The 27,973-nt window shown below is 43.2% G+C and overlaps 1 protein-coding gene across 18 annotated transcripts in view; it reads left to right on the top strand.

The window, feature by feature from the left end:
• Positions 1–27,973, top strand: part of IKZF1 (IKAROS family zinc finger 1) — a 111,680-nt gene that overhangs the window by 51,213 nt on the left and 32,494 nt on the right. For 8 of the 18 annotated variants that reach the window (XM_049893195.1, XM_049893196.1, XM_049893191.1 and 5 more), the window contains exons 4-5: positions 15,378–15,437; positions 25,368–25,628. The exons of 5 other annotated variants lie outside the window; for them this stretch is intronic. In XM_049893195.1, coding sequence (XP_049749152.1) covers positions 15,378–15,437; positions 25,368–25,628 — 321 coding nt within the window. Of the gene's footprint in view, positions 1–15,377; positions 15,472–17,966; positions 18,520–25,146; positions 25,222–25,367; positions 25,629–27,973 lie in introns of those variants that run through there. 5 more of the 18 variants (XM_049893197.1, XM_049893193.1, XM_049893194.1 and 2 more) reach the window with 3 other exon arrangements.

The raw sequence follows: 27,973 nt of genomic DNA, 5'->3' as shown, positions 1-27,973 counted from the left end.
AAGAAAGAATCACTTAATAGTTTTTACAGTTGTGCGTAAAGTAAGGGTAAATAAGTTCTGAGCGAATGTCTGTGGGACTCTCCCATGAGTAAAGGGCGTGACTTTTAGTTCAAGGGTTTTTATTTCTCTTTTGGCCAGCTGCCTCACAGGTCAGTTTTACTTTCTTTCTCTTTCTTGACCTATTGCCACTAAGTCAGACAAATGGATGCATCGCTTCTGAGTAAGTCTAATGCCACCTGCGTGAGATAAGCTAGCAATGGTGTTGGTTTTCTCAAGTTTACATATTTGAATTTTAGCGTTTCAGAGTGAGGCAAAAGGATTACATTGTCAACCTCTCTGATCTTTATTCGGATCACTTCAATTTAAATTTTCATTTTGCTTCTATTCCTTCAGCCTGCAGCCTCCAAGTTGAGATAAAATACAAACAACATTCCTTTATCTAATGTGCAAATATGTTTTTAGTATTACTTTACTAGACATTTTATTTTGCTTGGCCCTCAACCATGACATATCATGGAATAACTGGTAACCTAAATATGGATATTTTGTCATGGCAGAGGATACAGTATTCTACCAATTCTATGTAATGTCTATTTTTCCTCTTGTTTATTTTTTAGAACTTTTTTATAATTTCATGAAAAGAAAATATTGCTCATAAGCAAGACGAAAAACTCAACACCAAACCACTTACCATCGAGCCAACTCTGACTCGTGGCGACCCCATGTGTGTCAGTGTAGAGCTGTGCTCAATAGGGTTTTCAATGGCTAATTTTTTGGAAGTAGATCTCTAGGCCTTTCTTCTGAGGTGCCCCTGGGTGGGCCTGAACCACCACCTTTAGGTTAGCAGCTAAGTGTGTTAACCGTTGCAACTCCCAGGGACTTAAACAAGGTTGTGTTGTCCCAAGTCTCTTTTTCCTTCCTTAGACCTATTGTAGGATCTCATTATAAAAGACATGGGCTGAGAGGGCCGGAGGCCTGAGGAGCGAGAGGAGTGGTTGGTGATGACGCGTGTCCACAGCATATATGGAGAGCGTTGGGCTGTTTACTTCATCAAGCATCTTGTGGCATTTGAAGTTCCACTTTTCCCAGACTTCCAGTACACTAGCATTAAAAACAAAAAAAAACCAGAGAAACTTACCTTTCTTTTTCGTCAGCTCCTCCAGCCAACACTCTAGCCATAGTATGCTATTTGAGCCTTCAAATCCTTCCCATATCACCACACCTCCCCGAAACAGACCTGATGGCCAAGTGACACTACTGAATGTGCATGTATCTGCTAGTCTTTTCTGTTTCCTTGGCACTTGAACTTGAGCTTTTATTTCTGTAGTGTATGCACTGACATTTATTGGGGAGAAAAGTAAAAGAAGTGTGCCATGCCTCTTTTTTCTCATTTCCAGCTGTAATGTCAGGGATACTCTGAAATTTTAAAGCCGAATAACTGACCGTCAAGGCCAGCCCCATAATTATACAGTGAGGAGCTTGAACTGGAGCCCAGATCTCTTTGGCTGTAGCAGCTGTGAAGAGAACCCTGGCTTCCGTTGTCCTAATGGATGCAGCCTGGGTTCCTTCCAGAGCCAGCAGGACATGAGCGCTGCAAGCACAGAGTTCATTTGGAAAGTGCCCCTGGGGAGCAGGGCTGAGGGACTGGGGAGAACAAGAAAGAGAAGGAGAGAAAACCAGCGCAAGGTGCATTGTCCAGTTGGTCACTGGTGGGGGAGACTGGCTTCGATCCCACCAGCCCCTCTAAACAGCGAGGTAGAGTACCACCCCCCATTGGTTGAGGGTTGACTTGTGGAGGGGTAGCGTCCTCATGTTTCCAGGTGACACCTGTGCAAGCGGGGCCCTATTTGCAGCCTCAGAGCAGAAAGTCAGCAAGTGGTCCCCCTGGGATAGGGGATGGTGGTGTACACCTGCCTGAGGATGGAGGGACAGGCAGGCCAAGATGACGGCAGGCAGGGCAATACAGCACCTGAGACGGGCCTTTGCCACCATGTATTTTTATTTTTTTTTATTTTTAGATAGAACAAACAAGGTTCAGAGATGAGTAACCCACTGGCCAAAACTCCCAAAAGAGAACTCAGATAGGCCTATAGTTACCCTCTAGTATTTTGGCTAAAAAGTCAATAGTCAATGCCCTTGAAAAAATAGCTGGCCTTATGGTTACAGGTATGTCTCCCATGGAATGGACTCAGCATCCTCGAAGGCTAGCACAGAGAGTGAGCACCACACCGACGCCTCTCCACAGCTTGAGAGGTTTACTGGAGTTCGACTGTGAATAATGGCAAATACCTTGGTTTTCAGTGGCATGCTGGAACAGCTTCCAGTACCACGCTCCATGTCCTTTTGGAGCCAAAGCAATGTGTGATGCATAGACGTTTCATCTAGAACATTTGTCAAGGAGGGCTCTGGTAGGACACCTTACAAGGGAGGCACCATCGGGATGAGGCAGGAGGACAGGAGGAGGGCCTGGTTCTTGGGTGGAGACCAAGGCTACAGGCCTCAGTGCTTTGCCCTCAGAAGCCGCTGGCGGGCACCTCCTGTCAAGCAAGTCTCCACCAACCTCCTAGATTCTGCAGGGAAATGACTGTGATGGCCACGTGCTCCTCCTTCTACAGGCAGACACCTGAAAGTCATTTCAGGAGGCCAGGCCCTGATGTTGTAGCTCCGTTATGGTTAGTGTCATCAGAGAGCAGGTGTGAGTGATTGAAACTGGAGTCTTTCCAGTGTGAAGTAGGGGGTGGGGAGGAACCAGGAGGAGAGAGTCGTGTGCACGTTGTGGTCAGGCAGCAGCTGCCACTCAGGAGGCCTAACAGAGCAGGAAAGGAGGGTGGGAGCACCAGGAACGTCCTCCCCACGTTACAGTCCTCCCCAGGATAGGCCTGGTCCCTTACAGCCTTGTGGAAGCCAGAGCAATGCGTGAGACTGTTGGTTGTGGTCCGTGCATGCAGGCCAAAGTTTTTGCCCACATTTTACTCTGTATTCAATCTTTAGTTTTAGATGTATTGCAAGGAAAATAAAAAAATTGAAAGGGACCATCCTTCGAAGATACCACTAAAATTTAGAGTTTTAGCAGATTAGTCATTTGCTCTGAGAACAGTGGTGATTTGGGGGATAGCTGTTTCTCCTGGAAAATAAGGAAGAGGGGAAATTGTGCCTTAGTTTTAGAACCTGCACCGGTGAGGGAACTTTGTATCTGAATTCAGAGACCTCACTAGATAGGCCAGGCTGGAAGGCCCTCCTCGGCCAGCCCCGCCGCCCACTTCTGCCATCGTCCTCTGAAAGTGCTAGATAAGGACTTTTTTTCTGAGTAACCTCCAGACTCCCTGGCGGAGATGTCTTCAGCTCGGGCTCTACTCCTGGTTATCTCCACAAACAGAGACACCAGCTAATGGGTTAATTCCAAATTTCGTTCTCATTTTTTCCTAGATTTCAAGCTTTTCACTTTTTGCCTGTTCTCATGATAAAGCAGATATTTGGAGGAGGCCTCAAAAATTATCTACCTGAATGTATTTATGCTTTCATTCCATGTGTCCATTTTGTTGGTGTTGCCTCAGCCTTAAAATTGAATTGTTGGCTGTAGTCAAGAAAGTGTTACCGTGTTTTGACTCTGGCTTTTTAAAGACAAGAGAACAATAATTGAACATCTTCTCCTAGAAGTATCGGGAATTTCTAGGTCTGGAAGCATTTGAGGGTAGATGTGCAAAGGGACCCCTGGGCTACATCTCCTCAGCTAGCATTGTTGCAGAGGAGCCTTGTTATCCTCTCTTCAGAGCTAAGAACTAAGAGCTCATACTTTTACAAGTTTGCTTTGGATGCAAGGAAGGCCTCGTGTGTGTGTGTGTGTGTGTGTACATATGCGCTTTCCTAAGCCACCAAATGCAATTCCTTACTCTTGCTTCCCTTTCTGTCACTTCTCCATAATTCTTAGTATTTCGGTTGGACTGGTGTCTCGTGGCTGCTTCCTCTTTCCCTGCATTCCTATATTTCATTATTTGCCCTTGTTCCTCTTCGAGGGCTTTTACAATGCAGCCAGGAGGATGTGGAAACCCAGTTACAGTATGACACACACAGTGGTGTCCCAATGCCTGCTGTCAGCTCCACCTCATGGAGATGGGGAGCATCTGACGGGATGTGGGGTGGGGGAAGCAAATGTGTGGAGTGGGAAGATAACAGAATGTGGACGTTAGGAGCTCTGGAAACACAAGGTCTAGCGGTAGGTGGAGTGCCAGGGCTGTGCAAACGGCTAACACCCTGGCCTATTAGCCGAAATGTTTACAGTTCAGCCACACCCAGAGGTGCCTCAGAAGAAAGACCTGATGATCTGCTTCCCAAAAATCAGCCACTGAAACCCTGTGGACCACAGTTCTACTCTGATTCCCAGGGGGTCGCCATGAGTCAGAGCCAACTCAACGGCAAGTGTTTTTGTTTGGTTTTTAACAATAGCTAGGATGAGTTTCCTCTAAAGCATGGTTTCCCCATTAGTGGGATCACTGCCTGCTGGAAGGGGCCTCGATGAACGGTGGAAGGCTGTGAGGCGCATCTTTCTTTTCCAGGGCCCAGTACACCTCAGACTTCTCAAGCCTAATTCATGATCCTCCTTTCGCCCCAACCGTCCAGTGGCTCCCAACTTCCCTCTTTCTGTTTTGCCAGGGTTACGATAGTCTCCTAGTTCATCTCCTGTGTCCAGTTTCTCCCCTCCTCCAGGGCATCTACAGCCTGATGTCAAACCCATCTCCCTAAATCAGTGTGCACCTCATGGCTCCAGTATGTAGTCACCTCAGGATGCTTCCCTGTTGCTTCAGGAGTCCATTTCAGCTGAAACCTGGCCCCAACCCTTGCTCCTTTCTCTCCTTCTGTAACCCACCCTCCGCCCCGGCCTCTGAACAAGCATAAGGACCACCCACCAAGCAGTCCTGCCATTTCAACTGGTTGGACTTCCCTCTTCCCACTTCCCCTCTCTTGGAGGCCAAATTTCTCGTCATCTCTTCCAAAAAGCCTTCCCAGATGCCCTCCCTGGAGGAAGTCAAGGTTATCTTCCTAAGAACTGAGTAACCCTCATTGCATGCTGTGTTATTTCTCATAGGACAGGGTTGGTGTTTTGTCCCGAGTTGTGTGTTTTTATAGGTTCTCCTCCCATCCCTCATAGACTGTAAACTCCCTGGGGTCGGAGACCACTGCTTTTTTATATGTATCATTCCTCTTGTGGCTCCCACAGGGCCTTGCACCCACACTTTGGAAGTTCCTGATGTAGAAATGACTCGTCAAATCACTGCAATGTAGGTTATCCAAAGGGCCTCAGTTTCAGAAACTCGTTAACTGACAGAAATGGAAGGTTTGCAAAAGGCCAGTTCAACGTCTGGTAAGATGGCTTGATGCAGATGATCCATTAGATCCCTTCCTGCCTTGAAGTTCTAATTTTGGTTTACAGTGTTTTATTTAGACTTGCAAAATTTTATGCCCCCTGATTTGGCAAATATCATGGCCTTGGAATGACAAGAAGTGGGCTCAGGAGGGAAAAGAAGTGTCCTGCTTAAGAGCATGGGACGGGCTCTGGAGTCCGTGAACTTAGATGTGAATCCCTGCTTTGCCATAGTCTTACTGTGTGACCTTAGAGAAGCCATGTGCCCTCTGAGACTTAACTCTCTCCTTTGTAAAGCGGAGTAATATTTTCCTTACAGGGTTGCTTCAGGAATTAAAATGTTAATGTATTTAAAGTTAAGCTTTTAGCATAGGATCTAACACCTAGTAAAATCTCATAGATTAATACAGAGACAGCTGTTTGAGCCAAGCAGCCTTGACTTAGATATCGTATACTTAATTTTTCTTGGATTTTTTTTTTTTTAAGTGGGGAGAATACACCACCTAAACCAGTCATTTCCATGTGCTTCCCAGTAAATGGCTGTTGAATTATGAAACTAAAGAGAGGGGAAAGAAAGGGAGGAACCACTCTTGTTTCAAAGAAACGTTGCTTAAATGGAGAGCAGGACTTCTTGAGGCACTATAGCACCAAGAACTAGCTGCTATCTACTAGGAAAAAAAAAATGTGGTATTTGAAGGTTATTCCCAAGAGATGTGAGATGTTCACAGAAATACCAGGAAGCAGAGTCTTCTGAGTAACGAGTGAATCTCAAATGAAGCTCCTGTGGCAGGGACAGAAAGGGTGTGGGGGCGGCCCAAACTCACTGCATACAGGTGGTGGGTGGTGGGGTGACAGACGTTTGTGCTCCTTGACAACATTGCCCCCCTCAACTCTCATTACTATCTCATGAGACTGGCTTTGTGTTCCAGTTATATATGAGGAAACGGAGATTTGGTGAGGTCGTATAATTCTGTCAGGGTCACCTAGCTGCTAAGAGGTGGAGGAAGGGCAAGGATCAAGTTGTCCTTCTATAAATCCATTTCCATATCACTTTGACTGGTGGTCAAAAGTGAGTTCACTAAACCCACTGCTAATAATAACACCCCAAAGTTTTGTGAGCATTACACAAAATAATACATGCATAGCATTCATTGGGCATAATTTTTTTTCCCTAAAATCTAGGAAATAATTTAAAAAGAGAGAGACAGTGGCAAAGGAAAAAAGAAGGGAAAGAAGGAATAGGAAAAAAAAAAAAAAAGACAGTTGTAAAGAGTTCCTTAAGAGAAGGACTATAAAATGGAAAGTATTTGGATTTGATTTTACCCTGGTAAGCAAAAAGTTAACCCTAGATATTAAAGAGCTTAGAGGACCCCTGTCTATTGCCTTGTATCTTCTCACAACCCCTATGCGAGTGTATTGTCAAGATCTAGACTCAGATTAAGTCACAATTCCTTGCCCAGAAACCTGCTAAATAGTGCTTCCTGGTCAACAAATGGAGAGAACATGGATTCTGTCGTTACTTTTAAATGTTGTAGAGGCCGAGTCTGACTTGTTGGGCTCCTTATGCAGTCTTCTGGCCACAGAACTGGGAGTCCGTTGAGTGTGATCTGACCTGTTTTCTTAGAATGATAGAGGAACAGGGCCAACACTTAGCCTATAGAGACTGTGGGAACCTCTCTGCATCACTATCCTTCTGTGAAAATCACTGTGAATAATAGCCTGTCTACCACTGAGCAGTCCATTTACTAAACTGCCTTTGTAACTATACGTGTAGAAAGACTCATCTCTGTGTGCCATTTACACACGTCCACACACATACAAACGTACACGTGTGTGTCCGGTAGAACACCAAGCCAGACACACTCACCCCAATCCACATGCTGCAGTCCCAACCACAGCTTGCAAGCCCAGCCCTGCCTTCCTTCCACAGACTGCTGACTCGGGGAAAGACATGACGAGGGGTCACGGGCTTTGTGCTCTTTACAACCACAGGGTTGACTGACCGGCTGGTACCCAAGAAACAGGTTTTTTGAGAAGGGCACAGGAAGAAGTGGGAAAGGCAGGAACAAAGGCTTTACCTCCACCTGTTGTGTGTGAAAGTGACTGGAGGCACACTTAATGCCTAAATGCCCCTTTTCTTAAAGATAAGTGCCCGGTTGGAAGATAGGAAACACACAGCACAGCATCTGTGGGTTGAGGGACACAGGGACCACTGTCAAGGCAGCGACTCAACTGCTGTTCCCTTCCTCCTTGTTTTGCTGAGTCACCTTTTCCTTGGAATTCTGACAGGGATCCGTTGAACTTCTGGAAGGGCGGGACAGCAGGGGACCCACCCTCTGTGTGTCCCAGAGGAGATTAGTTTATCTTTGGCCTCCCTGAAGTAGGGAGGGCCTGGGCTTCTGGAATCTTTGGGGCTTGACATAGCTCCAGTACTGGGGATGGGAGGGAATGGCCTGTGAGCAGTTGTAGAGGCTGAATCAGGTGGGGGCTAACACTAGGTTTCTGATGTCCTCTTTAGTTGGTCATTTCAGGGATAAAGACAACAGAATTGGATTTATATTCCTCACCCCTTTCTTTGTATCTGTTCCCTCATTTAAAATCATGAGCCATATATCCTCACACACTGATATACCTGATCAGTGTGTTAAATGTAAATACAGGATCCATATTTCGGAAAGCCTGGGTCAAAGTATTTCCTTTTGTTTTAAATCCTTTATTTTGCCTAATTGTCAGCAACAGTTTAACCCCTTGCTTCAGTAAGAATGTAGTATCAGGAGAAACCATATCTAAAACACGTGTGCAATTATAGCACCTAAAGTTTTGGCCAAAACAGTCGACAAAATACTCTGGCTTTGTGGCCCACACAGCAGCCATTTCAGCGACTACTGAGGTCATGGGCCCCTTCCACTGGGACATCCTGCCCATTACTCTTATGGTCTGCAAGTGAGCACAGTCATCTGCTGGCCGCTGGCAGGATGTGCCCCTATCATTTTTCTTATTTGAAAAACTTGGTTAATGTTAGTTGGATGGTTCTGTTCCAGTAGACATGGAAGTCTTTGTTGACAGGAATATAGGGGTTTTCCTACATGTGACTTTCATGTAGGAAAATAGCTATGGTATACAGAGGGCCTGCTAAAAGACCAGGGGCTTTGTAAGCATTGCCATGAATATTTACACAAACTCTACACAATAGATCTGGTTATTCCCATTTGGTTGATGATGATACTGAAGCTCACAGTAGCTGGTGCTTGCCCATTTCACACAGCTGGCAAGTGATGGGGCTAAACATCAAACACTGTCCTCTGGCCCTAAAGCTCGTATCTAGTCCGTTATCCACCAGCTGCCTCTTCCTGTCCCATGAGCAGATGACCACCCGTGTTACCTGCTGACTTATGAATGTACCCATTCAGAGACCGCTAGCATGTAACATGGCCCAGGTCAAAAGAAGCAGAGGACCCATCTGAACAGAAAACCAGTCCATATGTGCTCAGTTTATATAAAATACCGCGCTGAATTAACAGATGACAAGAATGATTTTCCCCGTTTCTAGCTTAATATAAATGTACCAAGTTTCTTGGGACCACACTAGTAACAGTCATTAAAAAAAAAAAAAAAATTCTGAAAACATTCAGATATTAAGGTTATCTCCAGAGAGCAATGTTAAGACGTTTGCTAATTTAATGAGCAGGCACCAGGCCCTCCTTTGCCTCTAGGCATTGTGCAGATGGATAGTAAGCCGGGGAGAGCAGAAGGGGGAAGATGAAGACAATGGTTTATATGCCAGAGCTTCTTGACCTGAGCACAGAATAGGGCTCAAGACCTATGTTGAGTTCCAGAACTCTACAACCCAAAGATTCTGGGATGTAGAGAGCAAAAGCTGTAACGAGAGAGGCCCAGTTTCTGAGCAGGCCTCACAAGTGGGGGAGAGTTAAGTGGGCTTACAAGGCGGACATCCCCTCAGAGGGTAGAAAGCAGTACCACCTGCGCAAGGGGGCAGAGAGGGTTTGAGGAGGGGAGACACCTGGATATCTTTACAGGACACTGAGGTCTGCTCAGACTAGGAGAAAGCATTCGTAGGGTGGTTGAGGTTTAGTTATGAAACAATTATATGTACAACTAAGTGAAAACGGCAAGGTATTTACAAATGAGGTGTAGTTTGTAAGTGTTTGTTTAACATTTTCCCGTAAAGTTCATCCATTTGATTATCTGAGTGGTATTACCTGTTGAGAGATTCATTGTTATTGCGGACCAGTTGTAGAGGGAACATGACACAGGCCTTGAGATTTTTGTTCCATCGCAACAGCGTAGAACCGTGGAAAGTTTGGAAGTAGGCATGACCTGATAAAAGTAGCATTACAGATGATTGATCTTTGGGCAGCGTGTGGGATAGGTGAAAGCAAAGGCCACGTGATACAAACAAGCAAATCCATGTGCCAGGCAGTACACAGGAATTACCTGGCAGAAGTACCTGGTCAGGTAATGGCAGTGGCTTCAGGGAGGTACTGGGATGTGAGGTGATCGGAAAACAGAAGAAAGTCTGGAGAGGACTCAGATGTAAATTGACTATGGAAAGTGATAAGTGGAGGTGAGACTCAATAGGTGGTTTGGAATTTAAGGGATTAAGATAACAATGCCAGTGGCACTTGTGGGAAGAGAAGGAGAGCTGGGTCTGGGGAAAGATGGTGAGTTTGGATTTGGACATGCCTGTTAGGGCATAGGGAGCCCTGGTGGCGCAGCAGTTAAGAGCTCGGCAGCTAACCAAAAGGCTGGCAGTTCAAATCCACCAGCTGCTTTTTGGAAACCCTATGGGGCAGATCTACTCCGTCCTGTAGAGTCGCTATGAGTCGGAATCGACTCAATGGCAACAGGTTTGGGGTTGGTATTTTGTTTAAGGCCTGGAGGGAAGACAAGCAGACAGGCAAGAACTGGGCCCAGGTGCGTCCCCACAGTTAGCAGCCATGGGCAGGTTTCTGCCCTTGTTCTTCTTACAAACATTTGAGTGTCCCATTGAGTGAAAGATATGATGCTGGGGTTCATGCAAGACACAGGGGTGAATAAGACCCTCTGACCTATGCAGAAGGATATTTACTGTCTGAAAGGAAGGGACTGGGGGAGGGGGAGGAGGAGAGAAGTGGAGCAGCTCTAATCCATCCTTTGAGGGGGAGGCTGGGCGTGTAGTGGAAGGAGTCACCTGGCTTAAGTGTGCCCTTCACACCAGCGTTCCCAGTGCTGCGTCCTTGGTGAGACATTTAACCTATTTGTACTTTAGTTTCCTCTTCTGTAAGACTAGAACAGTCCTTGAGTAAGTAGTCAGTCAATGTTAGCTAGCATTCTCTTCCCCTGATAAAACCTTGAGCTCCCTAATTTATCAGATGGCTTAAGAACAAATGAAGCAGTCCAAGAAATGTCTATATATGGACGAATTTTGATAGAATCTGGACTTGGTGCCTATTCAGGGCATAACTAGTATTCTAGCAGGAGTGTGACCTATGGCTGGGGGGTACCTGCGCCTCTCATCTGCTTTTCTTTGTCCCAGCTTGGTGACACCCTCCCTCACTCAGGCACAGGGTGGCAATGTTAGGAAGTCATTCCATTCAATGCTACATCTATCAATGTTGTAAAGGTTACTGCAAACCATCCTTAAGCAAGTTAATAAGCCACTAATGATATGACTATGAGTGATGGGCTAATGTGATTTAAAGAATATGTATGAAAGTACACCTATAGCAGAAATTTTTCAAAATACAAACCTAGATGTGTTTACCTTCCCCAGACAACTGTCCGTGTGCTTCTGTGACTTGAAAGTGGAACAAACCCCATCCCCCTACTTAAAAAATCTCAAATGGGGTTTAATCTCTATATAAGGAGACAGCAGACATGAGAAGTTTATAATTATAGGCACAACTAAATGCAAACAGAAATGTAGCTTGTGAGCATTTAACCTTTTTCCTATAATGTTTGTCAATTTGGTTATCTGAGTAGGATTCAGAATCTGAGAGATGGTCAACTATAATAGCCAGCACTTTGTATAAAAATCTTAGTGACAATTTGGGAAACAAAAGTTCCTGATAAATGAGCTAAATTTGTTCTTGATTAGAAGAATGAATTTCCTGAAATTTAGAAAACTCAGAAACATATTAATGTGTTTTATCTGCACCCGTTTATAAAATGGTAGCCTGAAAACTGGGGTGGAATTTACTAAAAGAATAAACAAGGCCAACAGTTAATTACAGAATAGCAACTTCTTCCCTTGCTTCCATGTGGCCCACTTCTTACAGTTGGTGAGAGGGGTCAACTTTACCACGTGAGCCTTGGCCTTAAAAGCAAGAATGTCTTAAGGGGAAGAACAACTGTGCATCTTCAAAATATCTTCCCAAAGGCATGGCCAATGATCAGAGCTGCCCAGAGACAAAGTGTGAATACTCTCAGCCAGCCCATGGACTGGGGACAACTCTCAGTAGCACCGCCTCTGCATCTTCCTGCAGTCCCCTGCCCTGGGTGTGTGGGAGGAATGCCAGGAGGAGCCAGGCAGTGATGTCCACACACAGGAAATGAGCTAGAGGGGCCTAGGCAGCCATGCCTTCTACCTCATGTTTAGGGGATTCTGCTAGGAGGCCTGGTGGCACAGTGGTTGTTAAAAGCTTGTCTACTAACCGAAAGGTCGGCAGTACAAATCCACCAGCCACTCCTTGGAAACCCTATGGGACAGTTCTACACTCTCCTATGGGGTCACTATGAGTTGAAATCGACCTGACAGCAATGGGTCATTTTATTGGTAAACGCACTGTAATTCTTGTTGGCAGTGGGGGGAAGGGAGCGTGCATGCAAGTGTGTGTACGTGCACACACACTCTTAGTGTGTACATGTGTGTAAAGCTGCAGTAGCTTATAAACTTAGGTATGATCAAAGAGTAAGCACAGCTTCTAGAGGGCCCTTACTTCCCAAGGAAGGTTGAATGGGAAAAAAAATCAGTCTTCTGAATACTGCCTGTAATGTAATTTGCTAATTAAATGTGGTCTCAGATTTGCAAATTAACACGCTGACCACCAGGAGGGCAAATTACAGGACTTCCTTTGAGCCCCAGTTTCCTCCTTGGTGAAATGGTAATAGGGCCTACCTCAATAAGACAATGGTGAGGAATGAAGGTGAGGATATATGGAAAGTGCTTACCACAAGATATTGTACTTTATGGAATGGATTAAGTCTTCACATTTCCCTATTTATGCATAATTACCTATTCATATGCAATAACATACAGTTTTTTGAACTCAGAAGTTGATATGTGCCTTAACGTGCTCAGTACATAAATAAGAGTGAATTCTTACCAGTTCAGTTCTACTGTGGGGGAGTAGAACAACTTCATATATACAGTTATACTTTGTTTTTTTTTTTAACTTCTGTAATTTTTAGAGAATCAAATATTTAAGGATAAAAATCAAAGAGCTAATTAGAATTATACAAGACCCAAAACGCATTCTCTTGAAAAATATTTAACATTTAATGTCTAATGATGTGATATTACTCATATTAGGTGGTAATTTGTGAAATGGAATGCGCCAAATTATGTATTTCAAGGCTTGCAGTTTGATTATCCAAGATGTACGCGAGGCTATACTTTCTAATGGTGAAACAAAAATAGTTTTAGACAAATTTTATTCATTTCTAACCACTTAAGAGCCACGAGCAGCTGCATTTCTCTTCAGTTTACCAGTAAACATAAATACCCCCCCCACACACTGTTTATTCATTGTCATACGCAAAACCAGGGACAGAGCCATTGCCTGTACATCTGAAGTGATATTTTAGGAGATTACTTACAATTAAAGTCATATTGGAGTGCCAGTCAGCATTAGCACTCTCAGTGTCATGTCGGTTAATCAGATAGTTTTATGCTATATACCAAAAACCAACCCAACGCATCGCTGTCGAGTCAACTCTGACTCAGCAACCCTGTAGGACAGAGTAGAACTTGCCTGTAGGGTTTCTAAGGGGCAGCCAGTGGATTCAAACTGCCGACCTTTTTGGTTAGCAACCGAGCTCTTAATGACTGGGCCACCAGGGCTCCTTTTATGTTGTATCGTGTATTTTAATGTCCCCATTTTTAATTAGGTAATATCTTTTAAAACATCTTTATCTTTTCTCCTGTTATCTGAGCTGCTAATGCCCCTATTAAACAGAATAACAACTGAAGTTGAGGAGTTTACGTAAAGGGCTAGAGATCAGTGAAAACAACGAGAATAGCAAAAATTATTGTAAAACTGACAATACATTACTGGTTGCTCAAAGGCCGTTAATCACCTCCATATCGAGGCAAACCAATTTATGATAGTTCTGTTTGATGCCATCCATGATATTTTAATTTTCTATTAGATTTGGTCTATCAGGGAACAAACTGAATAGATGAAGAATAAGGATTTGCTAGGAAATAATTAAACTAATCACCTAAATGAACAGCTTTGCAAGTGTCTCCCAAAATATATTTGGCCAATACAGTAGAACCTCCCCGTTATCAGCAGGGGATACATTCTAAGACCCCCTACAGGTGCCTGAAACCGATGATACTACCTAACCCCATATATACTGTGCTTTGTCCTGCACGTACATCCCTGTGATAAAGTTTAATTTATAAATTAGGCACAGTAAGAGATTAACAACAATAACTAATGATAAATGGAACAATTTTATAGCAGTATACTGTAATAAAAATTATGTGACTGCGGTCCCTGGGCAGGATGGAGTGGGAAGGCACAAGATTTCATCAAGTTGACTGCGGGTAACTGAAACCACGGAAAGCGAAACCTCGGGTACGGGGGGAGGCTACTGTATCCCAATATTTTATTAAGTTTTCCATGGGGAGAAAAGGAATTCGTTGTCACATAAGTTTGGAAGACACTGGTTTAAGCAAAGTTAAATAGATCTGTTTCTGCAGGACACTTTAGAGTCTTTCCTCTGCTAATTTAGAAGTTCATGCAACAAGCCCAAGTAGCTAGGCTGTGAACATAACTGTGATAGTTACTAGGATGTGACTCTTGGAGGTGAAACGTGTGTGTGTATGTGTATCTATTCAAGTTTTAAGAATAGGAACATGCTGGGAAACTCTGACCTGTAAAACAGAACAAGATCTTGAAGATTTGAGGAAGTAGTTGATAAGGAATATTACACATAGAAATTAGTAGCTCTTTTGGGGGTTAAAAAAAAAAAAGCCCATTCCCGTTGGACTGACTCCAACTCATAGCAACCCTATAAGACAGTATAGAACTGCCCCATAGGGTTTCCAGGGCTGTAATCTTTATGGAAGCAGATTGGCACGTTTCTCCTGAGGAGCAGCTGGTAGATTTGAACCACCTCCCTTTCTGTTACCAGTCAAGGACTTTAACCATTGCACTACCAGGGCACCTCCTTTTCGGGAGAGGGGAAAATGATGATGTTTTCCCACCCAACGTGTTGTATGAACATTTTCTAATCTTAGAGAAAAGTGAATGAAGAACATTTCTTCTTAGGAATAATACAAGCTGCTACGCAGTCATTATCTCTAGGGTCACTGTGAGTCGGAATGGACTCAACACCAGCAGGTTAGGTTAGGTTATGCAATCTTATGCAATCATTTTAAAATACACTGCTTTTATGAAAATATGTGCTGTCTTAAGAGATACTCTGCTTTGATGTTAAGCCCTTTGACGTTGTCTGGATCAATTCTTCTGAAAGGTTTCTCATATTTCTAGGATGTTTTAGATTACTACTTCCTAAGACATTTAGCACACCATAAAGTGCTCCAGAACACTGTAAATGAGATAACGCCACGAGCTCAGACCTGTGGCAGTTGCAGTCCTGTTTCCGAGTAATCATTTTGACAGCTTTTCTATTACCTATATGATGGCAATAGCAGAACAACGATAGCGTAATACTAGCTAAATAAGAATTTCGAAGCAATAATTCTTAAAAAAAAAATGCTATCTTTTAAACTTTTCATCTCTTACGATATCACAACCCAGCTTTCTTTTTGCCTTCTTTATTACAGTTACATATGGGGCGGATGGCTTTAGGGATTTTCATGCAATAATTCCCAAATCTTTCTCTCGTAAGTATATGCCTTGCTTCCAGAAAACAGAAATGTATCCATTTTGTTCTCAGTTTCCATATTTTTGTGAATATTGTGAATGCTTGTGTTTTCACCTTCCTTCATGCTTGAGAAGGGAGATAAATATTTACCATTCTGTTCGTTAAAACTTTACCATCAGGGATGTTCACTTGTACAATAAAGCACATGAGTAAAGGCTTAGACTTTGGGTGATGTACTATAGAGCATGCCTTTTGTGGTGGCCATGGGAGTAAGAGTGACATGAATGGAATTTTTATAACAGTTTATTTTATTAAAAAAATAACGGTTTTGTTATTGATGTTATGATTATCTCCTTTTTTTACTGGGCATGATAATAAAATGGTCATATTTTCTGTCACCATCAAACAACCCATCATATTTTCATGATAATCTTTATAATATTTTGGGCCAGGAAAGAGACATAGTCTCCTTCTGTTGCTATGGAGTATTCATTTCAGAACTGAGAGGAGAAACTCTAGGCTGTTACCCTACGGTGCCTCACTGCATGAGCAAACCTACAGTTAGTGCCTAGTGCCTATGGGATTGTCTCTGGTCTGTGCTGTTAAACCAGCAACAGATGTTAATTTCATTTTTCTTATTTAGGTATTGAGAGCTCATAAATGGTAAATATGTTTGGCTAATGCCCTTTGAAGGAGTATTTTAAAGAATGGATTTGTTGTTGTTTTAAGGGACATATAGCTACATATTTGCATGATACAAGTTGGTAGCCCCCTTAGAACTGAAGTTCTCAGAGCTCCTATTAGTAATTTCTCTCCTGTCATAAGGTAACATCAGAAAACAGGCTGTACTTGTTAATACTGCAACAGTTATTACCACAGGCTCAAATTCAAAAGGTTTGGTAACAGTTAGGGGTAGGTTTCTGGCCTCTGGTTATGAGAAATCATTTTGTATCTTCATGGGATCTAGCAATATAAATCTCAAGTATAGCATTTGCTCACAAAGTAGATTGAGTACTTTTCCAGTGTATAGAAATTATAGAAATCTTTCTAATGTTCCTTTAACTTTAAAGCAATAGCTTGCTATTTATTTCCGCCAGACATATATGCATGTATAAATGTCGATGTATTTCCAGATATATATAATGTGCATGTTTATATGACTTTATAAAGCATTAAGGTACTAGGACAGAGAAATAATATAATTTTGAGATGAATAACCACCTTACTGAAATGCCTCGAAAAGTCAGACACAATTAAGAGTAAGATAATACATCCTAAGTCATGTGTTGATTACATCTGAGCAAGGTTTAGACTCAGGCATGTAAAAAAAAAAAAGCTGCATGTAAAGCTCTATGGGACTTGGAACTTTTATAGGACCAAACCAAACCAAATCTTTGCCATCGAGTTGATTCCGACTCATAGCGACCCTATAGGTCAGAGTAGAATTGCCCTGTAGGGTTCCCAAGGAGCACCTGGTGAATTTGGACAGCCAACCTTTTGGTTAGCAGCTACCAAAGCTCTTATCCACTGTGCCACCAGGGTTTCCAATAGGTCAGATAATATATATTTTGATACTGTCTCTCTCTATATTTATACAAATGGGCTCACAAGGTGTCAGCATATTGATTTCCCTCCCCTCACCCCTCACTTCCCCCACCTGTCCCGAGTATTCACATTTAATTATCTTCCACTCACAAATGGCTGGCTGATCTGTGTCACCATCTTGAGGTAGTGAGGGAGCTGTCCCCCTCATCACTTTTTTTTTTTCCCGACTCTTGAAGATTAAACACTTCTCCTTGATGGCCCCCTTCTCCCTCTCTATTTTAGTTTGTCCCCCTAGTTGCCTGCGGAAAATATATGTGCTTGTCACTTGTTCTTTTTTATACCCTTCCCTCTCTTCTGCCTTTCCTCGTCTCTTTCCCTGACTTCACTCAATTCAAAGACTTAAAACATCAGAGAAAAATATTTCTAATTATGCATCTTGATAAAAATAAACAACACCTATATTTCAAATTATATTCAGCTATAATAAGTGGTTCCATTAACCTCTAAAGTACTTGATAGTTTCCATAAATGTCTTTTAAAAGCAATACAAAATCATTCAGAATCTCGTTATCACAGATTTACATTTAATTACCATCATTTAAGGCCTATCTTGGAAACCCTGGTGGCGTAGTGGTTAAGTGCTACGGCTGCTAACCAAAGGGTGGGCAGTTCGAATCCACCAGGTGCTCCTTGGAAACTCTATGGGGCAGTTCTACTCTGTCCTATGGGGTCACTATGAGTGGGAATCGACTCAACGGCACTGGGTTTGGTTTGGTTTGGTTTGGTTTGGTTTTAAGGCCTATCTTAAATATTTTTATTCTATTATTTAATTTTTGCTTGCTGGTCATCAAAGGTGCAAGGTTATGTTGATCTCTCACTTTTTCATTTAAAACATTCAGCAATTCAGGCTTATATGGGCTCCTACTGTAGTGACTGTTTCAAAGCATCTTTGTCATGGGAAAATACATTGAGTACCAAACATTTACCTTAGCAATGAATATAGAGACACGTTCTAAAAAGGAGAAGCAAATGAAGAAGAACGCAAGCCATTTGTGTAAGGTGGGAACTGCCAGTGTGCATTATACCTATGCATTAAAAATTTTAATTATTTATGAGTGCATACACTCCTTGGCAGCAAACTCAGATCTCTTGGCTCCTGTTGACCCTGAGTTCCCTGGATTCTCCTGATTTTTCACTTCTAAACTCATGTATATGGTACAGCCCACCTTGCACTCAGGGGGTTGGGGGTCTTTTTTAGGACTGCCATGTTACTGATAGCATACAAGTCCTTTAAAATATGTAGCAAGAAGATTATCATTTTTCCTAATTTTAAACAGTATCTGGGAAGGAAAAGTAGCTTTTGACTTGGGGTTTGAAAACATCCAGTCTCAATATAAGCCATGTGTATTAAATAATAAAATTGAGCTTGTCCATTATCTCTTGTGAGACAACAGAAGAGCTACAGGGCAGACTTGAGCCAGAATGTTCAAGGGGAAAGGAACGTATAACACGTCTCCATTTTGTGTTCTATATTTAATAAGTTCAATTCAGCACCTTACTGAGTTCAACATTTTTCTAAGTAGTGGTGGCGGCGGTGGGGTGGGGGGGCACAAAATATTTATAAGTATAATCCTTATAATCGGGGGAGAGTGTAACACTTCATTGAAACATTACCATAAGTAAGCATTTCTGGGTCCAAGTAAATGAAATAGATTGAGTGTTTTAGGAAGAGTCAAAAAAGAACAGTTGCCATGGAGTCTGTTGCTCATGCGTTTCAGAATAGAGCTGTACTCCATGGGGTTTTCAGTGGCTGGGATCTTTTTGGAAGTAGATCTCCAGGCCTTTCTTCTGAGGTGCTTCTGGGCAGACTCAAGCCACCAGCCTTTCAACTAGTAGCCCTGCATGTAGTCAGGGACGCCTGAGAGAGGGGTGAGGCCCATCAATTTATGTCCTTGTTAACTTTCAAAAGAGGCAACACCCACAGGGTGGACTAAATGACAATAAATGTAAATTTGGGCAGAATTGACTATTTCATGGAATGTATCGTGTGGTCGGTCTGATTTTACCATTTAAGGAGTTCTGATTATTAAAAAAAAATGAAAGGAGTCACATTCCTGAGAGAATGATGCGCAAGCCTTGTATTCACCTTTGGGTGGGCTCCAGGGTATTTTAATCTCAAGCTACAAGGAGATGAGGAGTTTAGCAACCACTGGTCTCATTTACTTCTTCCAGTTTGTAGATTGCAAAGTAGTGGGCCTACAAATGCTCACATACACACCCCCAGAGCCTTCCCCTCACCCATGGGTGTGTGCACTGCCATCAGCGGGCCAAATATTTCACTAATTTTTTTCTTTACCAGGGAGAGAGGAACAGGTAAAGGAATAAGCCGTCAGGACAAATGCCCTTTGCTTCTTACCCCTTAAGTGAGAGCATTATTGCTGGAGGCCACCCCTGTGATTGTGGAGTTGGGGAGCCTGACAGCCATTGGCTCTAAGGCTTCCGTGGCTGGTGCAAGAACAAGCTCTTGGGGAATTGCCTCTTCACCTCCTCCATGTGGGAAGGCTGCAAGGGCTGGAGACCCCCTCTGTTGGAAGAACCTCCATCTTGCTCTGATCCCCCGTTGCCTTTTCTCTGCTTGGAGGAGCCAAGCAGAGGAAGCACTGATCCCATTTCTTCAGAGGCAAAAAGGATGCCATCTTGCACAGCCGTTTCAGCTCTGAGTTCACTTTCTCTGAGCCAGGTGTGCTTGGCCCCTTAACAGTCCCTCATATGAACTGGTTTCAGTCTTCCTTTGACTTCCTTCTGAACCACCTCCAGACTGGCCTTGTCCCTTTTACGGAAGGTGTGTGACCTGGCCAATGCAGTGGACTCCGAATTTGAGTTAACACAGGAACCCGAGACCACAGGTGCTATTTGCTTCTCTTTCTGCCACCGTCGCTCCTGGAGCTTACTGCCAGCTAAACCTTCAAAGCCTTCTTCACACCGACATATGTTAGGCCAAGACATCCTGAGCTCGGGGTTTTAAAATTGCATTTTAACTTAAGTGGACCTTACCTTTACCACATTTTTATGCAGATAACACGTGCCTTCTTCGTTTGTTTGCCAACCACTCCCTCCCCACCTTCCTCGAGGTATTTTCATAAGTGCCAATGTGCCAATTTCTTGTACATGTTGCTGTAAAAAATTAGCATAGCGAGCTTACAAAAATACCTCCCGGGGGAGGGCACAGTTGGTAGACGAGTGTAGGTGGTGCGCATTATTTACGTAAAAATACTCTATAACTATTAGATTTCAGCTGTTGTGATTCTGTCTATATTTGCAACTTCTTAGGATGCCTTCAAGCCCTGACTTCTGTCATCTACAAAAATAATAAGCAGGTTGTCTGTGTTCCCATTCCAGGCAGATGAGAGACTACCATTATTGTGAACACCCTTCCCTGGTGAACAGAAATCTCTTAATCATTTTCATATAACTAGCCCTGGTAGTTGCAGTGATTAAGCACTCAGCTGCTAACTGAAAGGTTGGTTCAAACCCACCAACCACCCCACGAGAGAAAGATGTGGCAGTCTACTTCTGTAAAGATTACAGCCTTGGAAAACCCTATAGGGCAGTTTTACTCTACACTATGAGTCAGAATCGACTCAACAGCAACAGGGTTTTTTTAGTGTCCAGTTTACATTTGTCCACAAGTATATAAGAACCTCTCCCCTTATACCCAAAACACCAAAACCCATTCCCATCAAGTTGATTCCAACTCATAGCAACCTTATAGGACAGAGTAGAACTGCCCGTAGGGTTTCCTAGGCTGTAATCTTTACGGAAACAGACTGCCAAGTCTTTCTCCCCTGATGCAGCTGGTAAGTGCAGACCGCCGACCTTTCAGTTAACAGCTAAGCTCTTAACCACCGTGCCACCAGGGCTCCTTTTCCCCCCATATTTAGAGAATATTCACACGGTTTGAATCTAATATGCTTCTGCGACTGACAGTGTCACCCAATTTGTGTTCTCCAAATCCCTGTTGGCTCCTGGCACTCTTTATTCCTCTCCTAGTCCTCATTCATGTTGGTTCATGTCATGACGGAACCTAGAATTTGTCCTCAGAGGGCTAGCAAGCTCCCGGCTCTAAGACTTCCACCATCTGCCATCTAACTCCTACTTAAACTTTGTAGAGCATCTGCTTCTATTGAGTCCTCTGTCATGTGTCCACTGCTTGTGACTCCTTGGCCTTGCCTGCAGTGGCCTGTGGGTATTGTCTGCACAACTGTTTTCAGAGCTGTCAAATATCACGGCATCCTTATATTTTTGCTCTGTGTTTTGCACTGAACATTTCCTCCTGCTATTGTTACAGATCCTGCTGCTATTATTATGTTTTTATGTATGTATTTTCACACCCTTCCATCTTTGTGCAGGAGCCCTGGTAGCGCAGTGGGTAAGTGCTCAGCTGGTAACTGAAAGGTTGGCAGTGCAAATGCACTAGCTGCACCGTAAGAGAAAGATGTAGCTCTCTGCTTCCATAAGGAGCACAGCCTTGGAAACCCCATGGGGCAGTCCTACTCTGTCCTATAGGGTCAGTATAAGTTGGAATCGACTTGGCGGCACACAGCAACAACAAAATCTCTGTGCATTGTGTTTGGGTATCCACATTGATCTCAGGATTATTTATGATTTGACGCTGGTGCCTTGTTGAACCTTTTTTTGCTTTGTTTTTACAGCTCTCAGGGATAGTGTCATCTAGTACAATACTGATAGAGCCCTGCTTTCCAGAGCCACTCATCAAACTAATCATTGGTATCACATCTTCATAGCTCATAGCGACCCTGTAGGACATAGTAGAACTGCCCCGTAGAGCTTCCAAGGAGCACCTGGCGGACTTGAACTGCCAACCCTTGGGTAGCAGCTGTAGCACTTAACCACTACAGCGGGTTTTGTTTGGGATCACATCCTCAGGAGTATTTGAGTGTTGCAAATGGTTAACATGCTCAGCTTCTAACCGGAATGTTGGTGGTTTGAATCCACCCAGAAACAGTGCAGAAGAAAGGCCTGGCAATCTACTTCAAAAAATCACCCACTGAAAACCCTGTGGAGCACAATTCTACTTTGACACACATGGGGTTTCCATGAGTCAGAATTTGTTTTTTGTTTTTTTTTTTATCAGATCTCCTGGCTTTGAAAACCTCTGTGGCTTTTAAGGCCACACTTACCCCATGTTTCCTGCTCACACTGTCCTCCTCTCCTTCCTTCTTGAAACTTTGCTCTGCCTTCCTGCACAAGCAGCCCACAAACAACCCCTCCCTTGTGCTCCAGATGTCAGACTCCTAAGGTTATCCCTGATGCTTTCACACTGTTCTGCTCCTGTGGATACCTGTGTGGAAGTATCCACAGTCTTCAAAACACAAGCCATGGCAGACACCAAACAAGGCACAACATAGTTGCCTTCATAACAGTGCAGAAGAACAATCTGTAGTTTCTGGCAAATGCTAGTATGCCATCTACTGATGGGTATCCTTGGGAAAGCAGGAGAAAATTCCCTTAAATTGTCTTTAAATTTATGAACTCTAGCCAGTGGAGGGACCTACTTGGTCTTCCTTGCAGCTTTCTTTTGCAGTCACAGAAGCCCTTGGCTGGCACCCTGTGTTGCCACCATGTCTCTTAGCTCCAGTGGTTGAACTCACCACACAACAATCATTTATTCTCTCTCGTGCACTAAAAAACCAGTATAAAATAGATTACGCCAATCTACTTTTTAAAACCACAAAACACGTGATTTGAAATAATCGCGGGTTAAGAAATGCAACCATCTTCAAAGCTTTATTGCCATGCATCCAGAGCGTGTCAGCACAGGTAATAGGGAACAGTGAGGACCCAGCAAATTTACTTGCACCTGAAAAGATACACAGCACATATCTGAGAATCAGATCACAGAGAATTCAAAAGCCATAGCACACCAATGCCTGGAAGGCCAACCTACCTTACTTGCTTCCCTTATCTCCTCTCACTACTGTGTCAGTAGGATCTGGTCACTTGTCCCTGGCAGCTTGGGTAAGTTAGCAGCATTTGCTGAGATGATAGGGGGCCCTGCATCTCAAATCTTCAGAATCTTTTCGGGAGGAACATTGGGACTGATGCCTGTGTTCTCATTACTTTGTCTCATTTATGGGTATTTTTGTAAATCTTTTCTCCAAAGAATGAATGGAAAAACTTTGGTGGTATAGTAGTTAGGTGTACAGACTCCGGGGGCAAGCTGCCTGCAGTCCCTCTCAGCTCTTACAGCACTTACAGCTATGTGACCTTAAGAGAGCTGTTCAACCTCTCTGAACCTCAGATTTTTCAACTGTAGAATAGGATAATAATAGTACCTCCCTTATAGCGTTGTTGTGAGGGTTAAATAACGGTGCAGATAAAGTGCTTGTGTGTCTGGTCATTATTGTGATGGGACGGGGATTCTGCGTGAGGATAGCTGCATTTGAAGTGGGTCCACCTGCCATGTCCCAGTTGCTGTTCTAGTCCACCTTCTTATCTAATGACCCATTTAATTCTCACAACTCCCCTGTCAAGCAAGTACTGTGGTAGCACCCATTTTTACAGATGAGGAAACCAAGGCACAGAGACATTAAGTGACTGGACTAATACCTCAGAGCTTGTAAGTGGGGGACCTGAGATTCCAAGCTAGAAAGCTTGATTTCAAAGTCTGGAGTCTTACCCTTAAACGAAGAGGAATGTTTTGAAGAAAATAAACTTCAAGTGTTTTATTTAAAACAGTTCTTCTCAGGCCTGAGCGTAAACCAGCAGACCCTGGAGGACTCATTCAAACACAGACTACTGGTCCCATCCCCAGAGTTTGTGATTCTAGAGGTCTAGGGTGGACACAAATACTTGCTTTTCTAACATGTTCCCAGGTGATACTGATGCTGCTGGTCCAGGGACCACACTTTGAGAATCAGTGATTCAAAACATTGATTAAAAAAATAATGTAATCTTGGTTGTCATCTAGCTCATGGATTATTTTACTTGGCAGAATTTACTTACTTGTTCTTACTGTTCTGTAAAAGCCATAATTGAAATGATGACTTTCAGGGTAACTCTAATTTCTCTTAGTCATTACAGTGTCAGGGCATCAATTCATCATAAGGGTTTCAGAAAAAAGCAAACAGAATGCCTCTTGTTTTCTTTTTGAGGAAGAACGTGCAGGTGACATAAACATTACCACCCTATATGTGATTTAAAGGAAATGATAATGTAATGTTGAGCAAGCAATGTTATTATAGTCCCTAACAGCAGCATCTCACCCGTCCCCCCATACACAGGCACACTGCTTTCTCTTTGAAATTCTCTTTGAAATATTCCAGATCTCTTTACACTCATAATCGATCCCAATCAGTCTGTCATCAATCGGAAGATATTTAAGAAATCATGCCTCTACTTTGGAACACAGGTTTTATTTACGTAATTATAAAATAAAAAGGAGTTAGGATGCCCATCTTCCAAAGAAAAAAATCCTTCAAGAATCTGTGGTCAGAAATCTGAGCATGTATTAGCAGAATTTTGTCCCAAAGTTTATTAGTGTTTACCTGAAACCAGGAAAGGTAGCATTATTAGTAGGAGATAACTGTTCTGGCTTGATAAATTCTTATTAGGAATTTTGCCAAAGAAGTTGACACACCCTAGGGAGTTGGGTAGAGGGCAGTGATGGTTAAGTGGTAGAATTCTCACCTTCCATGCCAGAGACCCAGGTTTGATTCCTGGCCAGTGCACCTCACGTGCAGCCACCACCCAAATGTCAGCGGAGGCTTGTGTGTTGCTGTGATGCTGAACAAGTTTCAGTGGAGCTTCCAGACTGAGACAGACAAGGAAGAAAGGCCTGGTGATTTACTCCCAAAAATCAGCCAATGGATCACAACAGTCTAATCTTGTACTCAAGGTCACCCGATGGCAACTAACAGCAACAACAACAGAGAGTTGGATTCTGTGACCCAAAACTCATTTTGTGGGGCACTCATCCTGGGGAGACGTGTAGGAGCCACCTCTCCTCCCTCCTGAGATTCACCAAGCCTGTACCACAGTGGATCCTGTGACCTTCACCTGTATAAAGTGAGGGCTCAGCTTTAAAGTGGGAACTTAATAGATAGCCTTCTGCTGTGTTTTCAGACACTCCCATCTGGACCTATGGTGAGGGCAGGCACGTCATTCCTACCACCCACCACCACGTATCCCATGCCTGCCATCAACGCCCCCTGCAGGCGAACACATCTCAGCCCAAGGTGCGCCCCTGGTATGCTGCTAAGGCCCCACTGTTTAGTAACGTTCCGCGTCTATTTGATTGTCTTTTTGCTACTGTGCTGTTTCTTTCTTTCTTTTTTTTTTTTTTGCAATGACACTGAGTGGCCTCCTGTATTATTTCTTTCAGCCAGTAATGTTAAAGTAGAGACTCAGAGTGATGAAGAGAATGGGCGTGCCTGTGAAATGAATGGGGAAGAATGTGCGGAGGATTTACGAATGCTTGATGCCTCAGGAGAGAAAATGAATGGCTCCCACAGTGACCAAGGCAGCAAAGCTTTGTCAGGAGTTGGAGGCATTCGACTTCCTAACGGAAAACTAAAGTGTGATATCTGTGGGATCATTTGCATCGGTCCCAATGTGCTCATGGTTCACAAAAGAAGCCACACTGGTAAGGCCTGGCATAGTTTTTCCTTTAGTGTCCTGGAAAAGGTCCCCGGGGGTGTTGAAGGAGGCAAATACCCTGTTTTAGTGGAGTGTTTTTGAGCATATTTCAAATTGACTGATAGCACCACAGTTGCAAATGATGGACTCCAGGGGGGGAGGTGTATCATTCTTATCTTGGAACAACATTTAAAAGAGCCTCTAAACATGTGCCAACTCTACCCTGTAAATTAAAGCAATAGCTGAAAGGGAACCTTAACAGCATCTCATGCAAGTCCCGATATTAGAGATCAAGGACTGATATTGTACGTGCTAAATAGCTTCAGCCACACTCTTTGTGTTCCATGTGGTAAGTGGCCCACTCTTACGAAAGCAAAACAAAACCAAACAAACGCATTGAAAGATCACAATTTACTACTCAGAGAAGCCATTAGTAAAAATATACATTTTAATTAGACTCAAACTAACAAGGCTTGGCTTTTGGAAACATTGGGGAATTATGGAATAGCAGCATAATTTAGTTTTCTAGAAAGCGCTCAGATCAGCTTTCAGAATGCCTTACCCTCGAATTTGGAGGGTTGGATCACTATAGGGTAGACCCAGCTGACCCACATTCTGCCCTGTTCAGTGCGTCCCTAACAGCATGTCAGTTGAACAGTCAGATACTTTTCCAGGAGAACTGCTGAGTCAGCACCACTAATGGTGCCAAAGACTCTTAGAAATAAAATATTAATGGGACAAACTTTACCTTTAATTGTAAGCATGTGGTTTCTTTTGAGTTGAACAGAAACGACTCTTCTTTCTATGGAAAGGAGCCCTAAAGATTGGCAAAGGATGACACACTCAGTAACGCTAATGGTCACTGAAACTATGAATTTAAAACGTATAATCCCTGATCCGTGGCTGCCTGTGAGATGGCATGAGTAGATCCTAATAAAGCTAGTTTCTGCCACCACAGTACCCAAGAAGGGAAAAAAAAAAAAAACTAGATAAAAAGCATACTTTAGAGACTCAAAAGATTTTATAAGAGACCTCAGGGATGTGAGGAAGAAGACTGGGAAATCATAGTCTCGTGTTATTTTTACTTGGGGTAAAACAAATGTTATGTTTATAAAAAATGGCGCAGGAATTCAGAAAATCCGTTGAGGAAAACCAGCTGGGTTATCAGAAAATACAGATATTTTTGCAGTTGTAATTTTTATGTTTGCATCAGGGCAGTTTCTAAAACAATGACCTTCATTTGCAGTCTACCTGGAACATAGGAACATAACATTTACCATGAAAAATTAACTTCTAAAATTAAACAAACTTTGCTTTTCGTAGTATGCCCCCTGAATCTTCCAATTACCCATTGAAATAGATCCGTCACCCCCAGCCCTAACTACAGCTTTAGAAGAGTGATCACATTCTCCCCTTTTGTAATGATGTGGAAATTAAAGTGAAAATAGCATACCCTGTGACAGACACCTCACAGAAGGCGCTGGAACCTGTTTTCATACCTTCCTGATGAAGGAATAAACCTCACAAATGAATTACTTCCCTGCTAATTCATGTAAAGCCTGACCATACCGTGAAAATTCTCTTAAATAAATATTTGATAAATGAATCAAATTCTGGCATACTAAATTTCCAAAATATAATGACTGCCTGACCTGATAAAAAGAATAATTACCTTTAATGAATAAGCCTGTCAGGGACAGATACGCTGAGGAGCACCTGCTGGGTGCTGCCTGCTTCTCTCACACAGCAGCAGAATGCCCAGTACTTACCAATATGCTTCATTCTGCCACTTACACAATGAGGAAATTCCAGGTACCTCTGAGGTACCTCTCAGCAATTTTACCGTTCCTGCCTCGATTTTTCCTTAAAATTCAATTTGAGAAACCAAAACCTGAGACAGTGAACTCGTGGATGGTCTTTCTAGGGCATTTCCACCTATGTAAATATAGGGATCACAGGTAGATAGAGAAAGACATTGGCCAAGCTAGATTTGAATAAACAGAAGTGCTCGAGATGGTTTTATCTCCCTGGGATCTGAGTGGAGTATGTTAGGGAGGGGATGATTGCCTCACCACCGACCCCTTCCATGAGCTCTCTACGTGTAAAACGTTGCTAAAGTAGCACTTCTGAAACTAAAAAAAAAAAAAAAATGAACGGGCATGTAAATCACTGGAGGTCTGGTAGAAATGCTGAGTCTGACTCAGACTCTGGGGAGAGGCCTGAGGAGGCAAACCTCACCGCTGCCTGGGGATGCTGCCGGCATGTGATCTCGTTAGGGAAGTGCAGTTGAGTAGTGGACCGTGAATCGTGCCATTGCAGGTCGGCCCATCATTTGGGAGCTTAGCTGTGATC

This window comes from Elephas maximus, chromosome 8 (genome assembly GCF_024166365.1).
Source record: "Elephas maximus indicus isolate mEleMax1 chromosome 8, mEleMax1 primary haplotype, whole genome shotgun sequence".
Lineage (NCBI taxonomy): Eukaryota > Metazoa > Chordata > Mammalia > Proboscidea > Elephantidae > Elephas > Elephas maximus.
The sequence above is the reverse complement of the archived record's forward strand: the minus strand, read 5'-3'. Positions and strand labels throughout refer to the sequence as shown.